At 47.3% G+C, this 19743-nt stretch overlaps 2 protein-coding genes across 2 annotated transcripts in view; one reads left to right on the top strand and one right to left on the bottom strand.

The window, feature by feature from the left end:
• The window catches only part of DNAJC7 (DnaJ heat shock protein family (Hsp40) member C7), a 34384-nt gene extending 21540 nt beyond the window's left edge, over positions 1 to 12844 (top strand). Inside the window, exons 7-14 of the mRNA XM_079135002.1 lie at positions 121 to 274; positions 800 to 964; positions 2365 to 2456; positions 6186 to 6259; positions 6660 to 6806; positions 7031 to 7183; positions 9628 to 9690; positions 10234 to 12844. Coding sequence (XP_078991128.1) covers positions 121 to 274; positions 800 to 964; positions 2365 to 2456; positions 6186 to 6259; positions 6660 to 6806; positions 7031 to 7183; positions 9628 to 9690; positions 10234 to 10271 — 886 coding nt within the window. The 3' untranslated portion in view covers positions 10272 to 12844. The remainder of the gene's footprint in view (positions 1 to 120; positions 275 to 799; positions 965 to 2364; positions 2457 to 6185; positions 6260 to 6659; positions 6807 to 7030; positions 7184 to 9627; positions 9691 to 10233) is intronic.
• Positions 11762 to 19052, bottom strand: CNP (2'',3''-cyclic nucleotide 3'' phosphodiesterase). The gene is made up of 4 exons (XM_079135003.1): positions 18893 to 19052; positions 17002 to 17671; positions 14635 to 14774; positions 11762 to 13370 (listed from the first exon to the last, which is right to left on the bottom strand). The coding sequence occupies exons 1-4, from the start codon at positions 18893 to 18895 to the stop codon at positions 12924 to 12926; spliced, it is 1260 nt and encodes a 419-aa protein (XP_078991129.1). The 5' UTR covers positions 18896 to 19052; the 3' UTR covers positions 11762 to 12923.
• Positions 19053 to 19743: the final 691 nt, after the last annotated feature.

Raw genomic sequence — 19743 nt, forward strand, 5'->3', positions numbered from 1 at the left:
TTTACATTTTAATACTTTTAATAGTAGACATGAAATAAGGAAAAAACTGGCCACAAATGGTAGTAAATGGTCAGGACATTCAGAACCACAGCTGAACGTGACTCTTTCTGGCTATTGCAGTGACATTTTACGAATGGATTCCACCAATGCAGATGCTCTCTATGTACGAGGTCTTTGCCTTTATTATGAAGATTGTATTGAGAAGGCGGTTCAGTTTTTTGTGCAGGCTCTCAGGATGGCTCCTGACCATGAGAAGGCTTGCATTGCTTGCAGAGTAAGTTCTAGGCATGCTAATCTGGATGGGAAAGAAAACTTCCTTTTTCGTTTTTTAGATGGATGGAGTAGAAGATTTTTGAATCACAAGGAATGTCATAGTGCCTTTTACTGCTTTATAAGAATGCTTGATTTTTTTCATAAAAATGATTTCAGGACTCCTTTTATTTACTTAAAGTTAAATTTGATTATATGAATCAGATCCTTTTAATATCTAAGTTTAGTTTAGTTTTGTTCCTTTTTTTCTTTTCTCCTCAATAAAGAAAAGTTAGTAATTCTTGCTCTGGGAAATTCAAATCCTGGGTAGCAGGTCTTGCTGGTGGTATTCTTTTTTGAAACTTGGTTTACCCTGTGCACTGTATTGGGAGCACCAATGAGCAACAAGTAGTCCAGGTGGTAGGGGTGGAGGTTGATATGTGACATTAAACTGCTGGGATCCAAAAAATTGAAAGTAGGTTCTGTCCTCACCATGCAACAATCCGAGGTTTTCTGGGTGTGAACTGACCTCCCTTGTTTTTCTCTGTAGAATGCAAAAGCACTTAAAGCAAAGAAAGAAGATGGAAATAAAGCGTTTAAGGAAGGAAATTACAAGCTAGCGTATGAACTGTACACAGAAGCCCTCGGGATAGACCCCAACAATATAAAAACAAATGCTAAACTCTACTGTAACCGGGGTACGGTTAATTCCAAGGTAAGTACTTGCTGTAGGTCTTGGGGCATATGGAGATATTTTTAAGGGATATCAAAGAGATCTTAGGAATTCTGCCCAATGAGGGTAAACCAGCTGCAAGAGGGAAGGATGTTTTGGAAAAGTTGTATCTCAGCTTGTTAGGACCTACCTTCTGAAAAGCAAGCTTTTATCTTTTCTGTGGAATTTAGAGGTACTTCAAGAACAGTTTGGGGGAATATTCCCACCTGTTCTTTCTCGAGGTCTCTTTCCTCCAGTAAGAGAATGGCTAGGAGTCTGGGATAATTTTAAGCAAGTATTAACTGCTGCTTTTTGCTTAATCAAGAGATCATTAACTTTTCAGGAATGATTTGGAGGAAATGGGAGTATGAAGCAGGCTTAGTTTTTTTCTCTAGTGTAACTCCTGGTAACTGTGTATGGTTAAAAATGGCCTGGGTGTTCCTGTGGCCCTTTGTAGCACAAGAAAGAGTAGGCTTCTTGCCCTTGCAGACATCTAGGTAATTTAACATTGCAGTCATGGGGGCTGGGGTTGTGACTCAGAGGTTGAGTGCTTGCCTGGCATGTGTGAGACACTGGGTTCAAGTCTCAGCATCACAAATAAATAAATAAATGTCCATTGACAACTAAAGAAAAAAATTTTTTTTAATTGCAGTTATAGCTGGGTGCAGTGGCTTATGCCTGTAATCTCAGTGACACAGGAGGCTGAGGCAGGAGGATCACAAATGTGAAGCCAGCCTTGGCAATTTAGCAAGACCCTGTCTGAAAATAAAAAGGGCTGGGGCTGGGTGCAGTGGTGCATGCCTGTAATCCCAGTGACTCGGGAGGCTGAGGCAGGAGGATTACAAGTTCAAAGCCAGCCTCAGCAATTTAGTGAGACCCTGTCTTAAAATAAAAAATAAAAATGGTTGGGGATGTAACTCAGTGGTTAAGTACCCCTGGGTTTAATTTCCAGTATCAAAAAAAAGGGAGTGTTGGGGATGTAACTCAGTGGCAGAGTGTCTCTGGGTTCTATCCCTAGTACCACCAAAAAAAAAAAAAAAAAAAAATCCACATTCTCTTTTTTCTAGTTGGCCTCTGAAAAAGTGGAGGACAGGAACCACCCTTCCTGTTTTCCATGTTTTGGTTGGATGCTAATGTGGAATGATTGAGGTAGTTTGTCCTTTTAGATTACTACCTGGTTTGCATCACATAGTAATGAAACCAATTCCAAACTTGGTGTCCTTCCCCCTCTGAGATTATGGCTTCCTCAGTGACCAAGAATACTTAAATGAACAAAAACCTAGTATGACTGTTTTGGGTCCAGCACCGAGTTGCCCGATTAGAATTTTTAAACCGTGCTCACAGCTTCTGGGCTCCCTCGGCCACCAAAGATGTGAAGTATGACTGCTCTCTCTCTCCTGAAGCTTAGGAAACTAGATGATGCAATAGAAGACTGCACACATGCAGTGAAGCTCGATGACACATATATAAAAGCCTACTTGAGAAGAGCTCAGTGGTAAGTGCCTATGGAGGGTGGGGGAAGAGGGAGTTGCCGCTGGCCTACCAGGGGCATTGCATTGTGGATGATGAAGCAGACCCGGGGATGTTGTGAGGTCATTTGGTCCTTCCCCCTGCCTCTAGGTGGGATTGTTCCAGCCCTAGACTATCTTTATAGACCTCCAGCGGAGGAGATTGCACAAGCTCCCTCAGTCTCCCATGCCTGTGTCTAACGCCCCTCACGGTCAGTAAGTTTTTTCTGATGCCTGACCCAAATTCCTTTTGTTAAAAGTTTAAATCCATTTCCTTTGGAGAGTTTATTTTGTATTGTACACATTGCTCTAACAGCACAGTGCTTGGCACACAGGTGCTCACCCATTAAATGTTTTGTTGAATGAATGTGTGGTGCTTGGAAAGAGAGGAATAAAAGTATCTCTTGGAGACAGTTGAGGATTGTACTTACCCTGTTTGTTCTGGTTGAGGGAAGACAATCTTAGGGTTGAGAGTGACTTAAATCTGGCTCAGTCTCTCAGTAGTGTAAGGAACCTCTTTTTGAAATATCCTTGATGGGTAGTCTGCTGGGTGTTTTAAGCAGAAAGGACTCCCTGACAAGGTGATTTATGAGACAGTACCATCCCTGCCAGGTCCAGTGCCCTCATTTGTCCCAGAGGCTGGGTGCTTCCCTTTTCATTTTGTCGTGAACTCACCAGTGACTGAAATGGACCTCTCAGAAATTATTTCTTCCAGCTGGGTATGATGACACATGCCTGTAATCCCAGCAACTTGGGAGGCTGAGGCAAGAGGATCATAAGTTCAAGGCCAGCCTCAGTAACTTAGTGAGACCCTGTCCTGAGGACCAAAAAAAAGAAAAGAAAATCATTTCTTTTTGCTTCATATTATTCCCTAAGCAGAAAAGAATTTCTCTCTTTATTTTTTTTATTTACTTATTTTTTTTATTGTAAACAAATGGGATACATGTTGTTTCTCTGTTTGTACATGGCGTAAAGGCATACCATTTGTGTAATCATAAATTTACATAGAGTAATGTTGTTTGATTCATTCTGTTATTTTTTTCCCTTCCCCCCACCCCTCCCACCCCTCTTTACCCTCTATACAGTACTTCCTTCCTCCATACTTGCCCCCAGAATTTCTCTCTTTAAAGAGCCTGAAGGGAGACATATTTGTTTTCTGCCAGTCTTCCAACACCCACTCCATTCCTTATTATAAACTCTCAGATCCAAAGAACAGGTGCTGTCACTGATGCCTTATGAGTCACTAATTTAACTTCCCCATGTCTTCAGTGGTACAGGATGCCTTATAGACTGCCTCCCCTTTCATTTTCCCAAAATTGGCACACTTGAAATAAGAAAACTGCTGCCATGTGTTGTGTGTTCTGTGTGTGTGTGTGTGTGTGTGTGTGTGTTTAATGAATTTTTAAGTGGATGACTAAGTCCAAAAGTCTATAATTCCATGGATTTAAAGATTCTGTAAAACCAATCCTGACTCATTGAATCTTCTGCACACCAGTGGCAGACAAAAAGTGTCCGTTGACCCAACTAAAGAGTTGATTTAACAGATGCAAAGTGCTATTATACATGAAGTCGTTCACTGCAATTTTATTTAAAATAGTGAAAAAGAAAAGGAGAATCACTTAATATCTCTTAGGAAGGGATTGGCTAGACACTTGATACTGTATTCACCCAAGGTAATGCTCTACAGTGTTTGAACAGGGAATGGAAGGAGAACAGTAATTTGATTTGTTAGGAGAATGAGATGAAGGATTATTTTCTTCTTTGTATGTACACATACATTAATAAAAAATGAGGGGGGCTGGGATTGTGGCTCAGTGGTGGAGCGCTTGCCTGGCACATGTGAGGCACTGGGTTCAATCTTCAGCACCACAAAAAAAATAAATAAATAAAGGTATTGTGTCTATCTACAACTAAAAAAAAATATATATATATATGTGTATATATATAAAATCAGGAATCACTTTGATCAGACAACTCCTTATTTGGAATGGCTTTGCTTTTGAGATTCTGTGAGGAGAGCTTGCACTGTTGGCACAGTTGGCTGCTTGGCAGCAAACCCCTCAATCATCTGGGATTGATTGGACCTACTGGAGTTGCTCAGGCTAAAACCTTACCAGAGGCCTAACCATTATCCCATTTCTGCCTCACTTTATCCTAAAGTTGAGGAGATGCCAGATATTTGCTACATATCTGATCATAGGCTATAGTTCTCTCTTTCTGTTAAAGCCCTACTTACTTTTCTACTTTTTTCCAGTGTTTTAAAAAAACTTCAAATATTAGGTTATTCTTGAATCTTAAAAAGTGTGACAAAATATAAATTACTGTAGTATGATTGACTGTTTACTATGTTACACATGGGCCTAAAAAGGTCATCAGTTACTCATTTGTCAGAGCACTCTACACTCAAGATGGTCAGTTCTCAGTTTTCTTTTACTTTATTTCAAAATATATTACACTTCATTCTGCAAATTGTTTCTCTGAGCTCTTTAAATAGCATTTATACCCTGTTTCTATGGATCATTGGGTGTTCATTGTTTTTGTTTGATTGTTTGTTGACAGTACTAGGATTGAATCCAGAGTGCTCTACCACTAAGCTACATCCCTAGACCTTTTTGTTTTTTATTTGGAGACAGGGTCTTACTAAGTTGCTTAGGGTTTCAGCCTCCCGAACAACTGAGATCATAGATGTGTGCCACCATACCCAGCAGGGCTTTGGTTTTTTAAGGTCTTAAATCAGATGTTTCCTGAAAATCAAAGATGCCTAAGATTTTGAGCTTCTCTTGTGGCCAGCCACATTGTTTGTTATCAGGCTCCCTGCCCCAGCCTCCAAGGCGAGTGGAGGTCTCTGATGATTTCAAGGATGCGCTTGGGTAGTAGCAGTGTAAGTCTGTTGAGTAGCAGCAGATTGCACTGCATGGTCTCTTCCTGTTGCCCAGCTGCTGGTGTGTCTGTGGAACAGCTGCCACAGTCTGTTAGATGGAGAGGCCAGTCGTGGTGCCGGTGATCTTATCAGTACATGGAAAATGCCGCTTGCTTTCATGGAAGAGATACTTAAAAGTGCTGGCAATTTGTCTATTAAGTTAGATTCTTCCTATCGTGGCCCAGGGACTGTTCTTTCCTTTTGTGGTATTGAAATAGACGGAAACTTGTATTTAGAGTCTCCTTTTCTGTCACTTAACTTCCATCTCTCAGATTGACTGGTGTTATGGAAGCATTTGCTAGCAGCTACCACCTTGGACTTGATCCTTGTAATGGCTTACTAATCCCACTTCTGTGCTGGATCAGAGCTAGCCCTGCATGTTTATGGCACTGAAGATTTCAAAGCTCTTTCATATCTTTTTTTTCTCACTTGGACACTTTTCTCTTGTGTGTTTTAGTCATGAGTAATCAACTGGGCCTTCACTTTGCCTTTTCTGCAGCAATCCTGCTGCCTCTTGGGTGGCTCTGTCACGAGGACCTTTTCCCCTTGATTACTTTCTGCTCAGAGCAGAGCATCACTCTGCTGGTTGGGTACAAGTGCCATGAGGCCTCTCAGTTTTTTATCTGAGGAACTGATAGCTAATTTTTTTTTTTTAGATTAAGGACTCTTCCGTTTCATGAAGCATCTTGCCAAAGTATGTGTCTCTTGCTTGAGCCATGCCTCTTCCCCTAGAGCAAACCCACAGACCCTTGCTATCTTTGTCTGAGCACTGTATTGCCCTATACTTCCTTCTCAGTTACATGGACACAGAGCAGTATGAAGAAGCAGTGCGGGACTATGAAAAAGTGTATCAGACGGAGAAAACAAAAGGTAACTGGGTACAGAGCATTCGTTTCTTTGGCAACTGTGTGGTCTTATTTGTAGGCCCTAAAACTTTAGAACACAAGGCTATTTGAATCAGGCCTCAGGGGTGTATCTAGAGCTTATTTAACCACCACCAGGAGGAAGTAACCAGAGGATCTTCCTGGGTGGGGGCTCAGGCACCTATGTTTTGGTCCCAGCTCCTCCCTGTCACTTTCATTTCCTTTTCTGTGTGGTGAAATTATTGAGGAATCTAAGTTTGAGATTTTTCTTTTTCTTAGTTTCCAAAAGAAAACACCCTAAAATCCCTGGCATAATTAAGACTTGTATTTCCTAGGCAGCTAGGCTGGGACCTGAAAAGGGAAACCAGAATCACATTTGTCTATTAATGCCACATGTCTCCCTCTAGAACACAAGCAGCTTCTAAAAAATGCACAACTGGAACTGAAGAAGAGTAAAAGGAAAGATTATTACAAGATTCTGGGAGTGGACAAGAATGCCTCTGAGGACGAGATCAAGAAAGCTTATCGGAAACGGGCCTTGATGCACCATCCAGGTAGAGCTGGAGGGAAAAGGGCATGCTGGGCAGGCCCACAGCCTTGTTGGCCCAGGGGGGACCTTGAGAGGCTCTTCTGTAGGAATAGAGGGATGCTGAGTTCCATACCCTCCAAATCTTAGGAGGTAGCAGATTCCACAATCAGAAATGATGAAGTGGTCTTTTCTTTTAAACTTTGTTTTCTCAACACTTTGATTTCATCTGAGTTTTGTTCCTCTCTTTAGATCGGCACAGTGGAGCCAGTGCTGAAGTTCAGAAAGAAGAGGAGAAGAAGTTTAAGGAAGTCGGAGAGGCCTTTACCATCCTCTCTGATCCCAAGAAAAAAACTCGTTATGATAGTGGACAGGACCTGGATGAAGAGGGCATGAATATGGGTGGTGAGTTGATTGGGGTACCTGGGAAGAATCTAATGCCTGTGGAATGTTGACAGTTTTCTAAAGACATCCAGAGGGAGAGTCTATTTGTAATCAGTCCATGACAACACAGTAATTTTTCAGCCTTCCCTTGAGGAGTACCTATGTTTTAGGCAGTGCTGTGCCCTGGAAATGATGAAGATGAATCGGGTTGATTCCTTAACATCTAGGAACCCACTCTCTAGGAGATCACAAATTGCATCCCTGGGCCTAATCTGATCCTTGGTCTAAGCAGAATAATAAACATAGACTCAAACAAAACAGTCAAATGCAGCACATTCACAGGGTACAGGGTGGGCTCTAAGGGGGTGAGCACTAGCAGGGAAAGGCTTGGAAGTGCAGAAAGTGACCCCTTCAAGAATCTGTAAGGGGTTTGGGTCTGGAGGATATAAGGATAGGGTGCTAGAGGCAGGTAGTATAAGTGCAGCAAGTAGCTGGATCAGATTTCAGAAGGCTGCAAGGGTTATATGTAGTAAGGAATAAGGACCTTTTCCTATTAGCTGGAAATTATTGCCCCCTCTACTGCAAAGTATGTGCTGTTATTTGTGTGTGTCATACATTCCTCTAAACCCTCACAGATTTTAATTCCTCAAAAAGACTTAGTATGAGGTAAAGTATAGCTTTGTCAGTGTGACTGAAGGGCTTGATCAGAGATAACAGAGGCCCTGAACTGGCCACAGTATGCAGACCACCATCCTTTGTCTTCCATTAAGAAAATTTTTATCGGGCTGGGCACATTGGCACATACCTGTAATCCCAGCAGCTCGTGAGGCTGAGGCAGGAGGATCAAGAGTTCAGAGCCAGCTTCAGCAACAGTGAGGCGCTAATAAGCAACTCAGTGAGACCCTGTCTCTAAATAAAATACAAAATAGGGCTGGGAATGTGGCTCAGTGGTCAAGTGAGTTAAATCCCTAGTACCACCCTCCATCCCCCGCCAAAAAAAAAAAAAAAAAAGAAAATCTATTGGAATTTAAAATCAGAATGATGATGATGATGATGATTTTATATATATATATATATATATATATATATATATTCCTGAATCCTCTTAAGTTCAAGGTTGGAGTGTGCATGTATTTCTGTTTACCAGTAATAAACATGTTGCTCTACCCTGCAGTTGAGAAGATCTAAACAGTCAAAAACTATTGAAGGGTTTTAAGTGGAGGTAATGTGGGCCAAATTTAGTCTCTAGAAATGTACATGTGGTGATAGTGAGGAGAGGGTTAAGGAGGATAGAGATTGAAGGAAGACATGGTAAGTAGTAAAGGTTTGGAGAGCACAACTGCCAGATGGTGGCAGACTCAGCAGGAATTGGTTGTTGATCATCTCTTTGGGAGATGGGGAAAGGATGGTAAATTGAGAGTGACTTTGCTGTAGGTGACTCGGGGACCATTCACTAAGCCAGGACACCTAGCATAGAGGAGGAGTGCACTAAGCAGATATGCTGGCAAAGAGTGATGTGATTGTGAGATCAGTTGGTATGGAACAGTTGGGGTGGGGGCCATCCAGCCTGCTGTGGCCTGGAGAAAAGTACACAGAGCTAGAGTCACAGAAATTGGACTCTTGCTGAGTATGGTGGCACACTTCTGTAATGCCAGCAACTAAGGAGGCTGAGACAGAAGGATTTTAAATTCAAGACCAGCTTCAGCGATTTCTCAAGACACTGTTTCAAAATTAAAAAAGGACTGGGCATTGGCTCAGTGGTAAAGTGCCCTTGGGTTCAGTTCCCAGTACCAAAAAAAATAGAAAAGAATTGGACTCTCCAGTTCTGCTTTTCCTGGACATGTGATCTTGAGCAGATTACTTGAACTCCCTACATATGTCCTGCTGAATGTAAGTTGAAAAGTAATACTTCCCTGACAGAAGTTTACTAGAATTGTTATATAATGTATGCAAAGCACTTAGCACCGTGACTAGCCCCTAGTAGGTGCTTAATAAGCCAGGACATATAGTCTAGACCAAGTAGTAGAATGGAATCAAACTAATAAAGTGAATCACGGATCTTGCTCTTCAATTTATTTGGGTAGCATTGAAGTGATACATTTTAGCCTTTTCAGTAGCAGCCCCAGCCATGTAGGGGAACTGTGTTAAGTACAAATGGCTTTCTAAGTTGTTCCGAGGAGATTGCCTGTAGAGTGGACTGAGGCAGAGAAATCTTGCCCTCTGGACCACACTTGGAAGCGGGTGGTAACAGGAAGTTACCAGGAAGGTGTTACCAGGAAGGGGCGGGATCAGGAAATGTTTTGCATGGGGTGGGCAGATTTGCTAACCTTTAGGCTGAGATGTTGGGAAAGGAGGGAAGTGGTGCTTTAGGAAATGTGACTTGGAGACCCATTCCCAGAGTCACAAGTTCCTTTTCAGATCCTTTTAATTTTTCCCCATTTTGTCTCTTCTATGCTTCTTGCCAGATTTTGATGCAAACAATATCTTCAAGGCATTCTTTGGAGGTCCTGGGGGCTTCAGCTTTGAAGGTAGGTATGCCTGCTGCCCTCATGAGTTCCCAGACCACAAGCCAGCACTCAGGCAGCTCTTTGGGAGTTGGAGGTGCCCAAGAGTGGAGGCATAGTTGAATCCTCACAGCAGGGTGTCTATCCACTCAAGTGTTGCTGAGGGAGGGAGATTGGTTCCCAGGCACATCTTTCCTTGGGACCATTAGCAGCACATCTCTGCAGGGTCAGAGAGGAAGCTGCTTGGTACTAAGGTTCCTCTACAAGAGTAGAGGTGTTCAGAAGCTATGTGCATAAAATGGGCTCACAAATGGGGTGCGGCTCAGTGGTGGAGCACTTCCCTGGCATTGATGAGGCCCTGGGTTCCATCCCCAGCGTTGCACATAAATAAATAAAATGCACTTGCATGTTGCCTCTGGCACCCCAGGACTGGGCTGTTTTAAATCCTTAGAGTTTCTTCCTGTTTGAGTTTGAAGCAACTCTTGAAGCCTTTTTCATTATTAAAGCAAAGTGCTCTAACCTAGAAAGTCCACAGACCAACTAACAAGCCCGTCTTTTCCCTTTCAGCTTCTGGTCCAGGGAATTTCTTCTTTCAGTTTGGCTAATGAAGGGCAACCACCAGAACCTAGAAAATGCAGACTCACTCAGTTCAACCTTGAATGTGGACACAATTCACCTCCTTCCTTCATCATGTCTCCATGTACTTAGAGCAGTTTCGTTTTCTCAGTTGGATGCCTGTGTCTGTGAGTGTGGTGAAGGAAAGGGAGCCAGTGCCCAAGCCTGGGGAGGGGAGGGAGGTGGGGGGTGGACAGGGAGACAGCTTGTGAATTTTTGTTTTACTGTTTAACTTTATTAAAAAAGAAAAAAAAAAAAAAAGAAGAAAATAAAATGTTTTGACCCTTTCTGGCCTTTGCTTTGGCAGCTGCTTTGTGTCCCTCCACAGCCCATGGGCCAGATCTGAGCCACCAGTGTGGAACTGACCCTGACATGGACTTGAAGTTCAGCAAGCTGACATAAGGGCTGGGGTACCCCAAGCCTGGTGGCAAATTGTGCTGCTGGGTTCTGACTGATGAACGTTATGGGAAAGTGAGTTCAGAATGCATGCTCATTTTATAGTGGGGCTGCCAGAAATCACTAGAAGCTCTGTGTGTTCAAAACACAGGGTGCTAATGTAGATGGGGTGGTTCACACAGGCACTCTCAGTTCTTAGGACACGGAGAGGAGACTAACACCTGCCTCCTAACCTCCAGACTCTCCAAGTGGGTTAGGCAGCTCCAGACCCCAGACCCTCTGGCACTAGGCCCATATGGTTGGAAATATCATTCTTAGCAGTTGCTCTTTGCCTTCTCCACTGGTCCCCCTCTCTGATGTGAACACAGGCTGGGGTGAAGCAGCAGCATGTGTTGCACTGTTCAGTTCAGCTTCCTGTTGAGGTGAGAAGCCTCAGGAGTTCTGAGCAAACGTGAGGCTTTAACCGAAGCTTGTTTTTGGTGCTCTGATAGTCTCAATGGCCAGGGAGAGGCCTTCAACCAGAGAAAAGATATTTCTTTTCCGAGCTCTGCCCTTTTCTTACCCCCTTTGGCACATAGGTTGGTGGTGAAGTGATGGCTGGGTTAGGCTTGGGAAGTTCCCCATGAGCCGTCTAGGCCCTGATGGCCTGTGAGAGACTACTGAGTGTTTCCTCATCCCTTGTGTTTTAAAGTAGCATTGACCTGAAGGTGGATAACCTAGAGAACTGGGAAAAACCCATAGTAGGAACTTTGAGTCTTGCAGAGAGATCTGATCAGATTGGTCTTGGGACACCTGTGGACCTGTTGCTCTAGATAATGGAGGACAAGAGGTTTTGTGCCCCATGTCTCTCCTGGCCAACCCCCACCTTCTGCATTAGTCTAAGGCCAGCCTCTCTCCTTTCTGCCTCCTCATGAAAGCCAACACTGTTCAGTTGCCCAGCCTCACCACAGCTGTGCCCAGCCAGCAGCGGGGAGACAGGACCGATGGCCCCAAGCTGTGGGACAAAGCCAGTCCTAATATACCCAGCCCTGGATGCAGGGAAGACTAGGCTGGGCATAGAAGGGTGAGAGAGACTGCACACGACTAGGATTAACATGATTTATTTCATTATCAGTCTTACAAGTTGACGGCTGGGCAAAACCCAGATAGTAACTTAAATCCAAAATACTTCTGTTGTGTGACAACCTGATTAGCAAGGTCCTGTTACTGAGCAGAGGGCAGTGGAAGGCACCCCAGAAACCACAGCCCATGGAGCAGTGTTAAAACTCCCCCAGAGGCAGCAGGTGGGGTTTGCCTGGCCAATTAGGGGTCCCCTTCATTGGCTCTTGGTACCCTGCAGCCTCCTTTAGAGGAGGCCCAAAGGCCTCCAGAGGCACTATGGAGACAAGATGAATTGGACCTAGCAAGGCTGGAGCTCTCCCTTGCTGTGTCTCCGGCCTCCATCTCCCTGGCTAAACAGCAGAGCCACCAGAGCCACACCACTGGGAAGGACAGCCAGCCCAGCCCTTTCCTGGGGTGGGACCAGGAGGCAGGCGGGAGGATGCTGCTACTGCTGCTACCAAATCCGTTTTCTTCTCTAGTTATCAAACTGTTACCTAGTTACAGGGTAAAGGAGACAGGGACGTAGGACCAAAGGTGGGAGGTAAACCCCTTTTTCTACCCTGGCAAATAATTCCAGGGGTTACAGTGATTAAGAAATGGGATCAAAACCCAGGGATCCAGGGCACTCTTGCCCCGCCCACCCCAGGTGCTATGCCGCAAGTTCTGAGCCTTCTTTCACTTTTTAAATAAAATTTCTGCTCACTTGCTTTAAAAACAAAACAAAACAAAAAGGGATCCTCCTTTCTTCTGTGGCCATGGTCCCCAGACTCCAGCCCACTGCCTTTTGCCCCCAGTTAGCAGGGCCTGGGCCTGGGCTGGGGACAGGTCTGGCCAGTTCCTGGAGGTGGGGCAAGGTGGGTTCTGACTGTGGCTTCAGGCCCAGCAGCACAGCCTTATCAGCTTTGGTCCAGATTCCTGAATGGTGTCAATCCACCCACCTTGTCTTAAGAGCTTGAAGTGTTAAAGTGGAAGAGGGCGGACAGCAAGGGAGAGGCAGTTATTTTACAAGTTTTTAAAAAGTTATAGGTAAGTTAACTTTGAGTAAAAAAACAAAACAAAACAAAAACTTAAAGATGACGTGGAGCACTTTGCCCTCTCCTCCCCCTCCCTTCTAAAGAGTGAGGGGCATACTATGGCGCACACCCTCAGATGATGATGCAGGACTGCAAGGCGCCCCCCTTCCGGCTGCCATGAGTGGGCACGGGTTTACCCTTCCCGTAGTATCCTGTGAAGATGGCCCTGACCTCCATCTTCTTGGCCAGACTTAGCATCCAGCGCCCACTGCCCAGGGAGTAGAGCTTCCCCCTGGTAAGTTCACCCACCTCCTCACCACGGCTGCCCCCCTTCTCCTGCCGCACAATCTCTAAGAGGTCAATGCCGGTCTGCACAGCCTCCACATCAGCCGCGCAGCCAAGGGTGATATGAGCGCGGCTCCCCCGGGGCAGGTTGTCAGAGGACAGCTTGTCCACGTCATCCGGCCACAACAGCAGCTCCTGCTCGCTCAACTCCACCCGGGCCCCAGCCGTCTTGGGTGTCACAAAGAGGGCAGAGATGGTTAGTGTGAAGGCCTTGCCGTAAGATTTCTTCACCACCTAGGGAGAGTGAGAAAGAGGAGCCCAAGCTAGAGGGGCCCAAAGGTGGGTCACTCTTGGAGAACAGGTCAGCTTAGTGGACATGAGCACAGCTGCATGGAAGTCCACTTCAAAGGCACATGTGCCACAGAAATGTGCAGCTGCAGCCCTGTAGCGGGCACCTTGCAGGCTGAGGTGAGAACCACAAGGTGCTCAGGGAGGGGCCCAACTGCTGTGCAGACCTTGTCCTGTTCACTAACTTCAGGGCTCTGAGCGAGCTGTTCAGCCTCTCTCGTTAGTTTATCCACCTGTAAACTTAGGCTAATACTGGACCCTACATCAGGGTTAATGTGAGGACTAAAGAAGTGACCAGGTGAAGAGCCAGGGTCCAGTGACAGTACATGCCATCGCTCTTCCAACTCGCTTCGGCTGCACCAAGGCAGTGACCAAAATTTCTGTATTCTGTGGTTTCCGTCGGCTATATATCAGGGTATATCTGGTTTCAAGAAACTTCATTTCTTCCGTGTGACCTAACCATAAAAATCTATTTTGCTCACAAGCCTCTATCTCAACAGCATCTGGCATGTAATAGGTGCTTAATAAATATGGCTGAATGAAGGAATGGTTAGAGATGGTAGTGATAACGTGTAATTTCAGTCATTCAACTATGCTAGGGTGCTGGGAACAGGGTGAACAAAATTAAGAACTCCTGGCCCCCAGCTGCCATTTGAGTAAGAGGAGACCAGAAAGCAGACACGTAAAATGGTTATGTTAGCCTGGGCAGAGAAGTAGGAGAAAAAAAAGGTCAGGGAAGGTCTGGCAGAGAAGGTGACAGCAGAGGAAATGGAGAGCCAAGTCATGCAGATCTGGGCAATGCATCTGGGTTTTGGAATCACTGTATCTGGTTGTGGGTGTGTGGTGCCGTCTCTGTGGTAGCAAAGGGTCTAGTACTGCTAAGCCAGTGAACTTCACCAGGCTAAGCAACTCTCTCACTGTGGGGCAAGGCCAGGCCTCTGACCCAGACAAAAGCCTCAGTGCACACAGGACACTCAGCCCTTGGGACTTAACATGGGTTACCCAGGAATCTACAGAAAGAAAAGGTGCTCACGGGCAGGCCTCACGGACAAATGCACAGGAGAGCTCTTGAGAATCCGTACCTGAGGTCTACAGACCAAGTCTGGGAGTTGACAGCTGGAGGAGGTAAGGCCATTTTTCTCTAGCCACTGTCTGGTGTCTACTCCCTGCCTGGCTGCACCTCAGCCCCGGGCCCCTGGGGAAAACTCACATCCTGCTGCGCGTACTCCTCTGCCCCGGGGGCCTTTCCATATTGACAGAACTTGGTTGTACAGTGCAGCACGCCAGGGGGTCTCTTCCCAAAGTAGGAGATCAGCTCAATCTTCTCTTTGTGCTCATCCCCCGAGATAACTGCAGGACAAAGAGAGAGTAGTCAGGGCGGCAGAGTAGGAGCCTACCCACACTCACCAGGGAGGCCCAGAGGAAAATACTCCAACATTATGCATAAATTCTTCAACAGTCCACTACAACTCATTCATTTGTTGGTCAAACTCATGCCAACTTTAGAGTTATAAAAAGTACTCAAGGGCTGGGGATGTGGCTCAGGGGGACAGCACTTACTTGATCCCCAGCACCACAAAAAGAAAAAAAGTGTTTAATTTCCCTAGCTTTACAACGTGGAGAGCTTTACTTCCCTTCCCCAAACTAAAGCATCCACCACAGGGAGAGCAGCCCAGGCCAAAGAACTCAGTTCCACCAGCAGCACACCGAGTGGGGGAAGCAAGTCATGGAAAATGGGGTGGAAAGGAAAAAAGAGGGTTAGGAACAGTGTGGTACACTGGAAAGAGCCAGAGTGAACAGACATTCTGCCACTGCTAGCCATGTGGCCTGGCCAAGGGGCTGACCCTCACCTGTCGGTCCACAACAACGAGGAGGGTGACCATACGCCCCAATTTCCTCAGGACTACCGAGTAACAGTAGCACCCCATTTCACCCAGAGGCCCACTTACAGAGCCCCTAACAATGCACCCTGCAGGCTGGCTGGGTCCTTGCAAAGGACCTAGTGCAGGAAGGGTCCCAGGGGACAGCGCGATAACCTGGCCGGCAGACACCACGAAGGGTGACTTCATTTCCAGAGTCCAAGCTCTGTGGCCATCCTCAGTCATGACCTTTTTCCTGTTTGTTCCCAGAGGTTAATCCCTGTGAGGATTGTCACCCTCCACCGGGGACAAGACCTCTACTCTGAGGGGAGGCCTTGTTCTTGGCTCCTGACATTTCTCTTGCCATATCCTGGACAGAAAAGCATTCCCGTTTTTATGGTACCAGCAGCTTCAAGCAGCAGTCCTGCCTGGGCAGTACCACCAGGATCCCTGCCGCTTATGGTTCCCCTCAAGCTACTCACAGGAACAGGGCCGACTCCCACCAGGGTCAGTGCAGGCATGTTTCCTGACAGGGTCCAAGCTTTAGGAGCCCAGAAAAAAGTTCTCTGAGAACTCAACACAGACACAAAAGACGCACCTCTGAGCAGTAAGGGCTAAGTAAGAAACAGGCAGGTTATTTCAAGTACACAGAGCATCTAAAATTGGGGCAGGGGTGGCATTTGAATTGGTTTAAAAGCATAGATGGGTTAGTGAGTGACACAGCCGGAGGCCACTGCAGGAGAATGAGGCCCACCTAGACCCTTTCCTATCCCAAACCTATGCTATCACTAGAGCTGGGAGCCCTTGCCAGGAGAGAACCCTGCTGGGGTGGCCAGGGGCCAGGGCTCCCAGTAAGAAATCCCACATCCTTTCTAGACCTGTTTCTCCACCTGGAAAGTGAAGGGTTTGGCACTAGGTGTAAGAATTGGTTCTCTGGAGCTGTAAGATGCCACAGGGGCTTGGGGTACATAGGGTGACCCTGATGACATGGACAAGCTGTCCCAGGTAATTCATAACAGTCCTAGTTTTAATTTTTCACAGCTTAGGACTCCAGGTAATATCTTATCTCAGAACATGATTCTGCTGTTAAAAATGCATTTGAGGGCTGGGGTGGTGGCTCGGTGACAGAGCGCTTGCCTCGCATGTGTGGGGCACTGGGTTTGATCCTCAGCACCACATAAATAAAATAAATAAATAAATAAAGACATTGTGTTCATCTACAACTAAAAAATTTGTTTTAAAAATGAGTGTGATAAGCCTGCACCAGATTCTCTCCCTTGGGTTATATTATATGGTGGCATTTCCTTGTTAAGACCCGCATCCAGGACAGAGACTGGATCTAGATCCAGGCTGGGAGATGGGGGGCTGCGGGGAACAGAGCCAGAAGGAGAGGTGCTCTGGACAGGTCCTCTCTCCACAATCTCATCCCGCATCTACTTTTTTTGTTTTTTGACTGTGAGAGAAGGATTTATTCAAGTGTGAACCGAAACAGAACTCCTGCGGGCAAGAGGGACCCAGGAGGGGCTGCCCTGCTTCTACGGCTGTGCCCACCCAAGCTACTTCTGCGGAGCGCCTACTGGCTTCTGGCTGGGCCAGCTCAGCCTCCATCTGCCTTCCCCAGCTCACACCCGGGCCCTGGAGTGGGGTTTATGAACAAGGAGATCCGGGCAGGAGTTGCGCTTCCCGGTCTCCCCACCTCTGCCCCGCATGCCACCTACAGTGTCGCAGCTCCTTCTTGAAGGCCTTGTGGTTCCCCAGCTCCTCCAGGAAGACCTGGCCAACTTTGCGGAGGACCTCGGAACTCTTACTGGTCAGGAACCAGCCAAAGTAGAGTGGCAGGAAGTCCTTCTCCAGCCCAGGCTTCAGCTTCTTGAGGTCGTCGGCTGACAGCTGCCACTGGTTCTTCTCTTTGAGCTGGGTACAGTCCAGCCGCCACGCCGTCTTGGGCTCCACCAGCACCACCTGGTACTGGTACTGGTCGGCCATTTCAAAGAGCTGCTCCAGACGCTCTGGCTCATGGTTGGTGTCATCGAGCACCAGCACTCTGATGTTTCGGCGGCAGTAGGCAGCCAGGTCCTCGTCCAGCTGCTTGTACTCCTCGGAGAAGGCTCCTCGAGCCCCGGGAGTGATCTTGTAAGCATCGGCAGACACCATCTTGGTGCCATCGCGGTACTTTTCCACAATGACCCGCGACAGTGTGGACTTGCCGCTGCCTGGCAGGCCTCGCAGGATGAAGAGAGTCTTGCACTCCTGCAGTGCAGCCACTGTATCCTCATCCTGAAGGAAGGGAAACTGCAGCTCGGGCTTGTCCTTGGCCCCTGAAGATGACATCTTGCGAAAGAAGATCTTGGGCAGGAACGTGTGGCTCTTTCGGGAGAAGCCTCTGTTCTGTGTGAGGGGGGAAGAGCTGTCAGGTCTCTTGCAGCCTAGGTCGAGAGAGGAGCCCCAGCTCAGGAGTCTCTGGGCCTGACCTGAAGCCCCCTTGGGTTGTGGGTGCCTTCCCCAGGCCCAGCAGTGGTGGCCTTTTTCTCCCTGGAGGTCCTTGAGTATATGTCGGTGTGGCTGGAGAGGGAGCCTGTCTGAAGCTCCCTAACCTCTTACTCCCCCGGCCTCAAGGATCATTCACTGCTGCCCCTCTGAAAGGGACACTGTTGGAAGTGCACGCAGCGAAGGCTGGGGCCCGTGCTTCCAGGCCTGGCCCTAACTTTTATATTCTTGGCACCTCTTAAGGATGTTCTCCTTGGAGGCTGGGGACTCTATGTCTGCGCAAAGACACAGCTGCCCTCACTGTGTGTGTGCAAAAAAGTGTGGGGGTGGAGGAGGGTCACCCAAAGACCGCCTCCCTTCCCCCAACAATGGCAGCAACAGATAATACTCTCTTGTCTGGTATGGGGGGACAATGGTCCCACAGAGGGCTAGTGGGGGGCAGGGCAGGAGAGCACTGGACAAAGAGCCTCATTCACTGCCTGCCACCTCCTCCTTTGCCCTCTCTCGGCCCCCTACAAAGTCGTGGTCTTTGTGCCTGCCTCAGGACGGGGAGACACAGGGCACCTGTGTCCAGGATCTAGCTTTGCCCTCCACTTTGCTGTGTGTCAGCAGCACCTCTCTGAGCCACTTGTTTTCCTGTTTGCTAAAAGCAACATGTGACTGACAGTTTTTACTGCAAACAATCTTCTCTGCACTGGCTCTGCTTCCCATCTGCACCCTGAGAGATTAGGTGGCCTACTGTTCCATCAGAAGGAGCCTTGGACAGGGCAGTCAAGGAACTGCAGCAACCTTGGGGCTCGTGGATCCTCTACCCTAGACCTGGGCCTAGGCCCAGGCCCACCTGCCAGCTAGGTGTCCCCAGAAAGCTGCAGCTGCTGTCTTTCCGAGTTCTTTCCTCCTAAACATCACCATCCTTCACCATCCTCTCCACCAGCGTGCGCGTTCCCCTGAGCCTCCCCTACCTTCGGCCGCCCTGGAGTCTCCAGAAAGCTTGAACTCAACTCCGGAACTTCGGGTCCTCATTTGCATAACACGTCCTCCCAAGAGTCCCCAAATACTCTCGCTTTCCGTTATGATACCACCCCGCGCCCGGCCCTCTCTCCCGTCCACACGTCAGCTCACCATGATGAGTGGAGGGCGCCTCCGTCGCCGCCTTTGCAGGCACTAGCTCTCCGGGGCCACCCGCCTGCGCGAGGGACACGGCGTCTCGCGGTGGCCCACCCCAGGCCAACGCGGCTTTACATAGCCCGGGGGCGGGGCGGCGGCCGACCCTCCGCGCAGGCGCCGCGAAGCGAAACTCAAACCTCCCTCCGCGCCTGGAAGGAGCCCCAGCGGCCCCGCCTGCGCGCAGCCGCACACCTGGGCTGCACCTGCGCCCGCGGGAGCGGCCGATGGATCTCTTCCGTTTAAACCTGTTAATGATTAATCCTTTTCTTTCTCTTTTTGGTGCTGGGGTTTGAACCCAGGGCCTTGTGCCTGCGCTACCACTGGGCTACGCCCTCAGCCCCTACTAATGATTAATTCTTGAACTAGGGACCCACTCACCCTTCCCCTAAATTTAAATAAAAATTTATTTATTTTTGCAGTAGTTCATTAAAATTTTATCTTTGAGGAACTGGGGGTGTAGCTCAGTGGTGAGGGCTTACCTAACACGTGTGAGGCACTGGGTTCGAACCTCAGCACCACATAAAAATAAATAACTAAAAAAGGTATTGTGGCCATCTACAACTAAAATAAATAAATAAATAAAAATAAAAATAAAATTATCTTTGGAGTTGGGGTGTAGCTCAATGGTAGAGCTACTTGCTCAGCATACAGGAAGCCCTGGGTTCCATCTCCAGCAAACAACAATAATACATTTTTTAAATGAAAAAAATGTTGAGTTTTTGGTCGCTGCAGTAAACTTTGCAACTGATTCACATTTCCTGAACCTAATCCTGGCTCCCTCTCGGTGAAAGTCAGCCTCATCCCTG

This window comes from Sciurus vulgaris (assembly GCF_902686455.1).
Source record: "Sciurus vulgaris genome assembly, chromosome: 3".
NCBI lineage: Eukaryota > Metazoa > Chordata > Mammalia > Rodentia > Sciuridae > Sciurus > Sciurus vulgaris.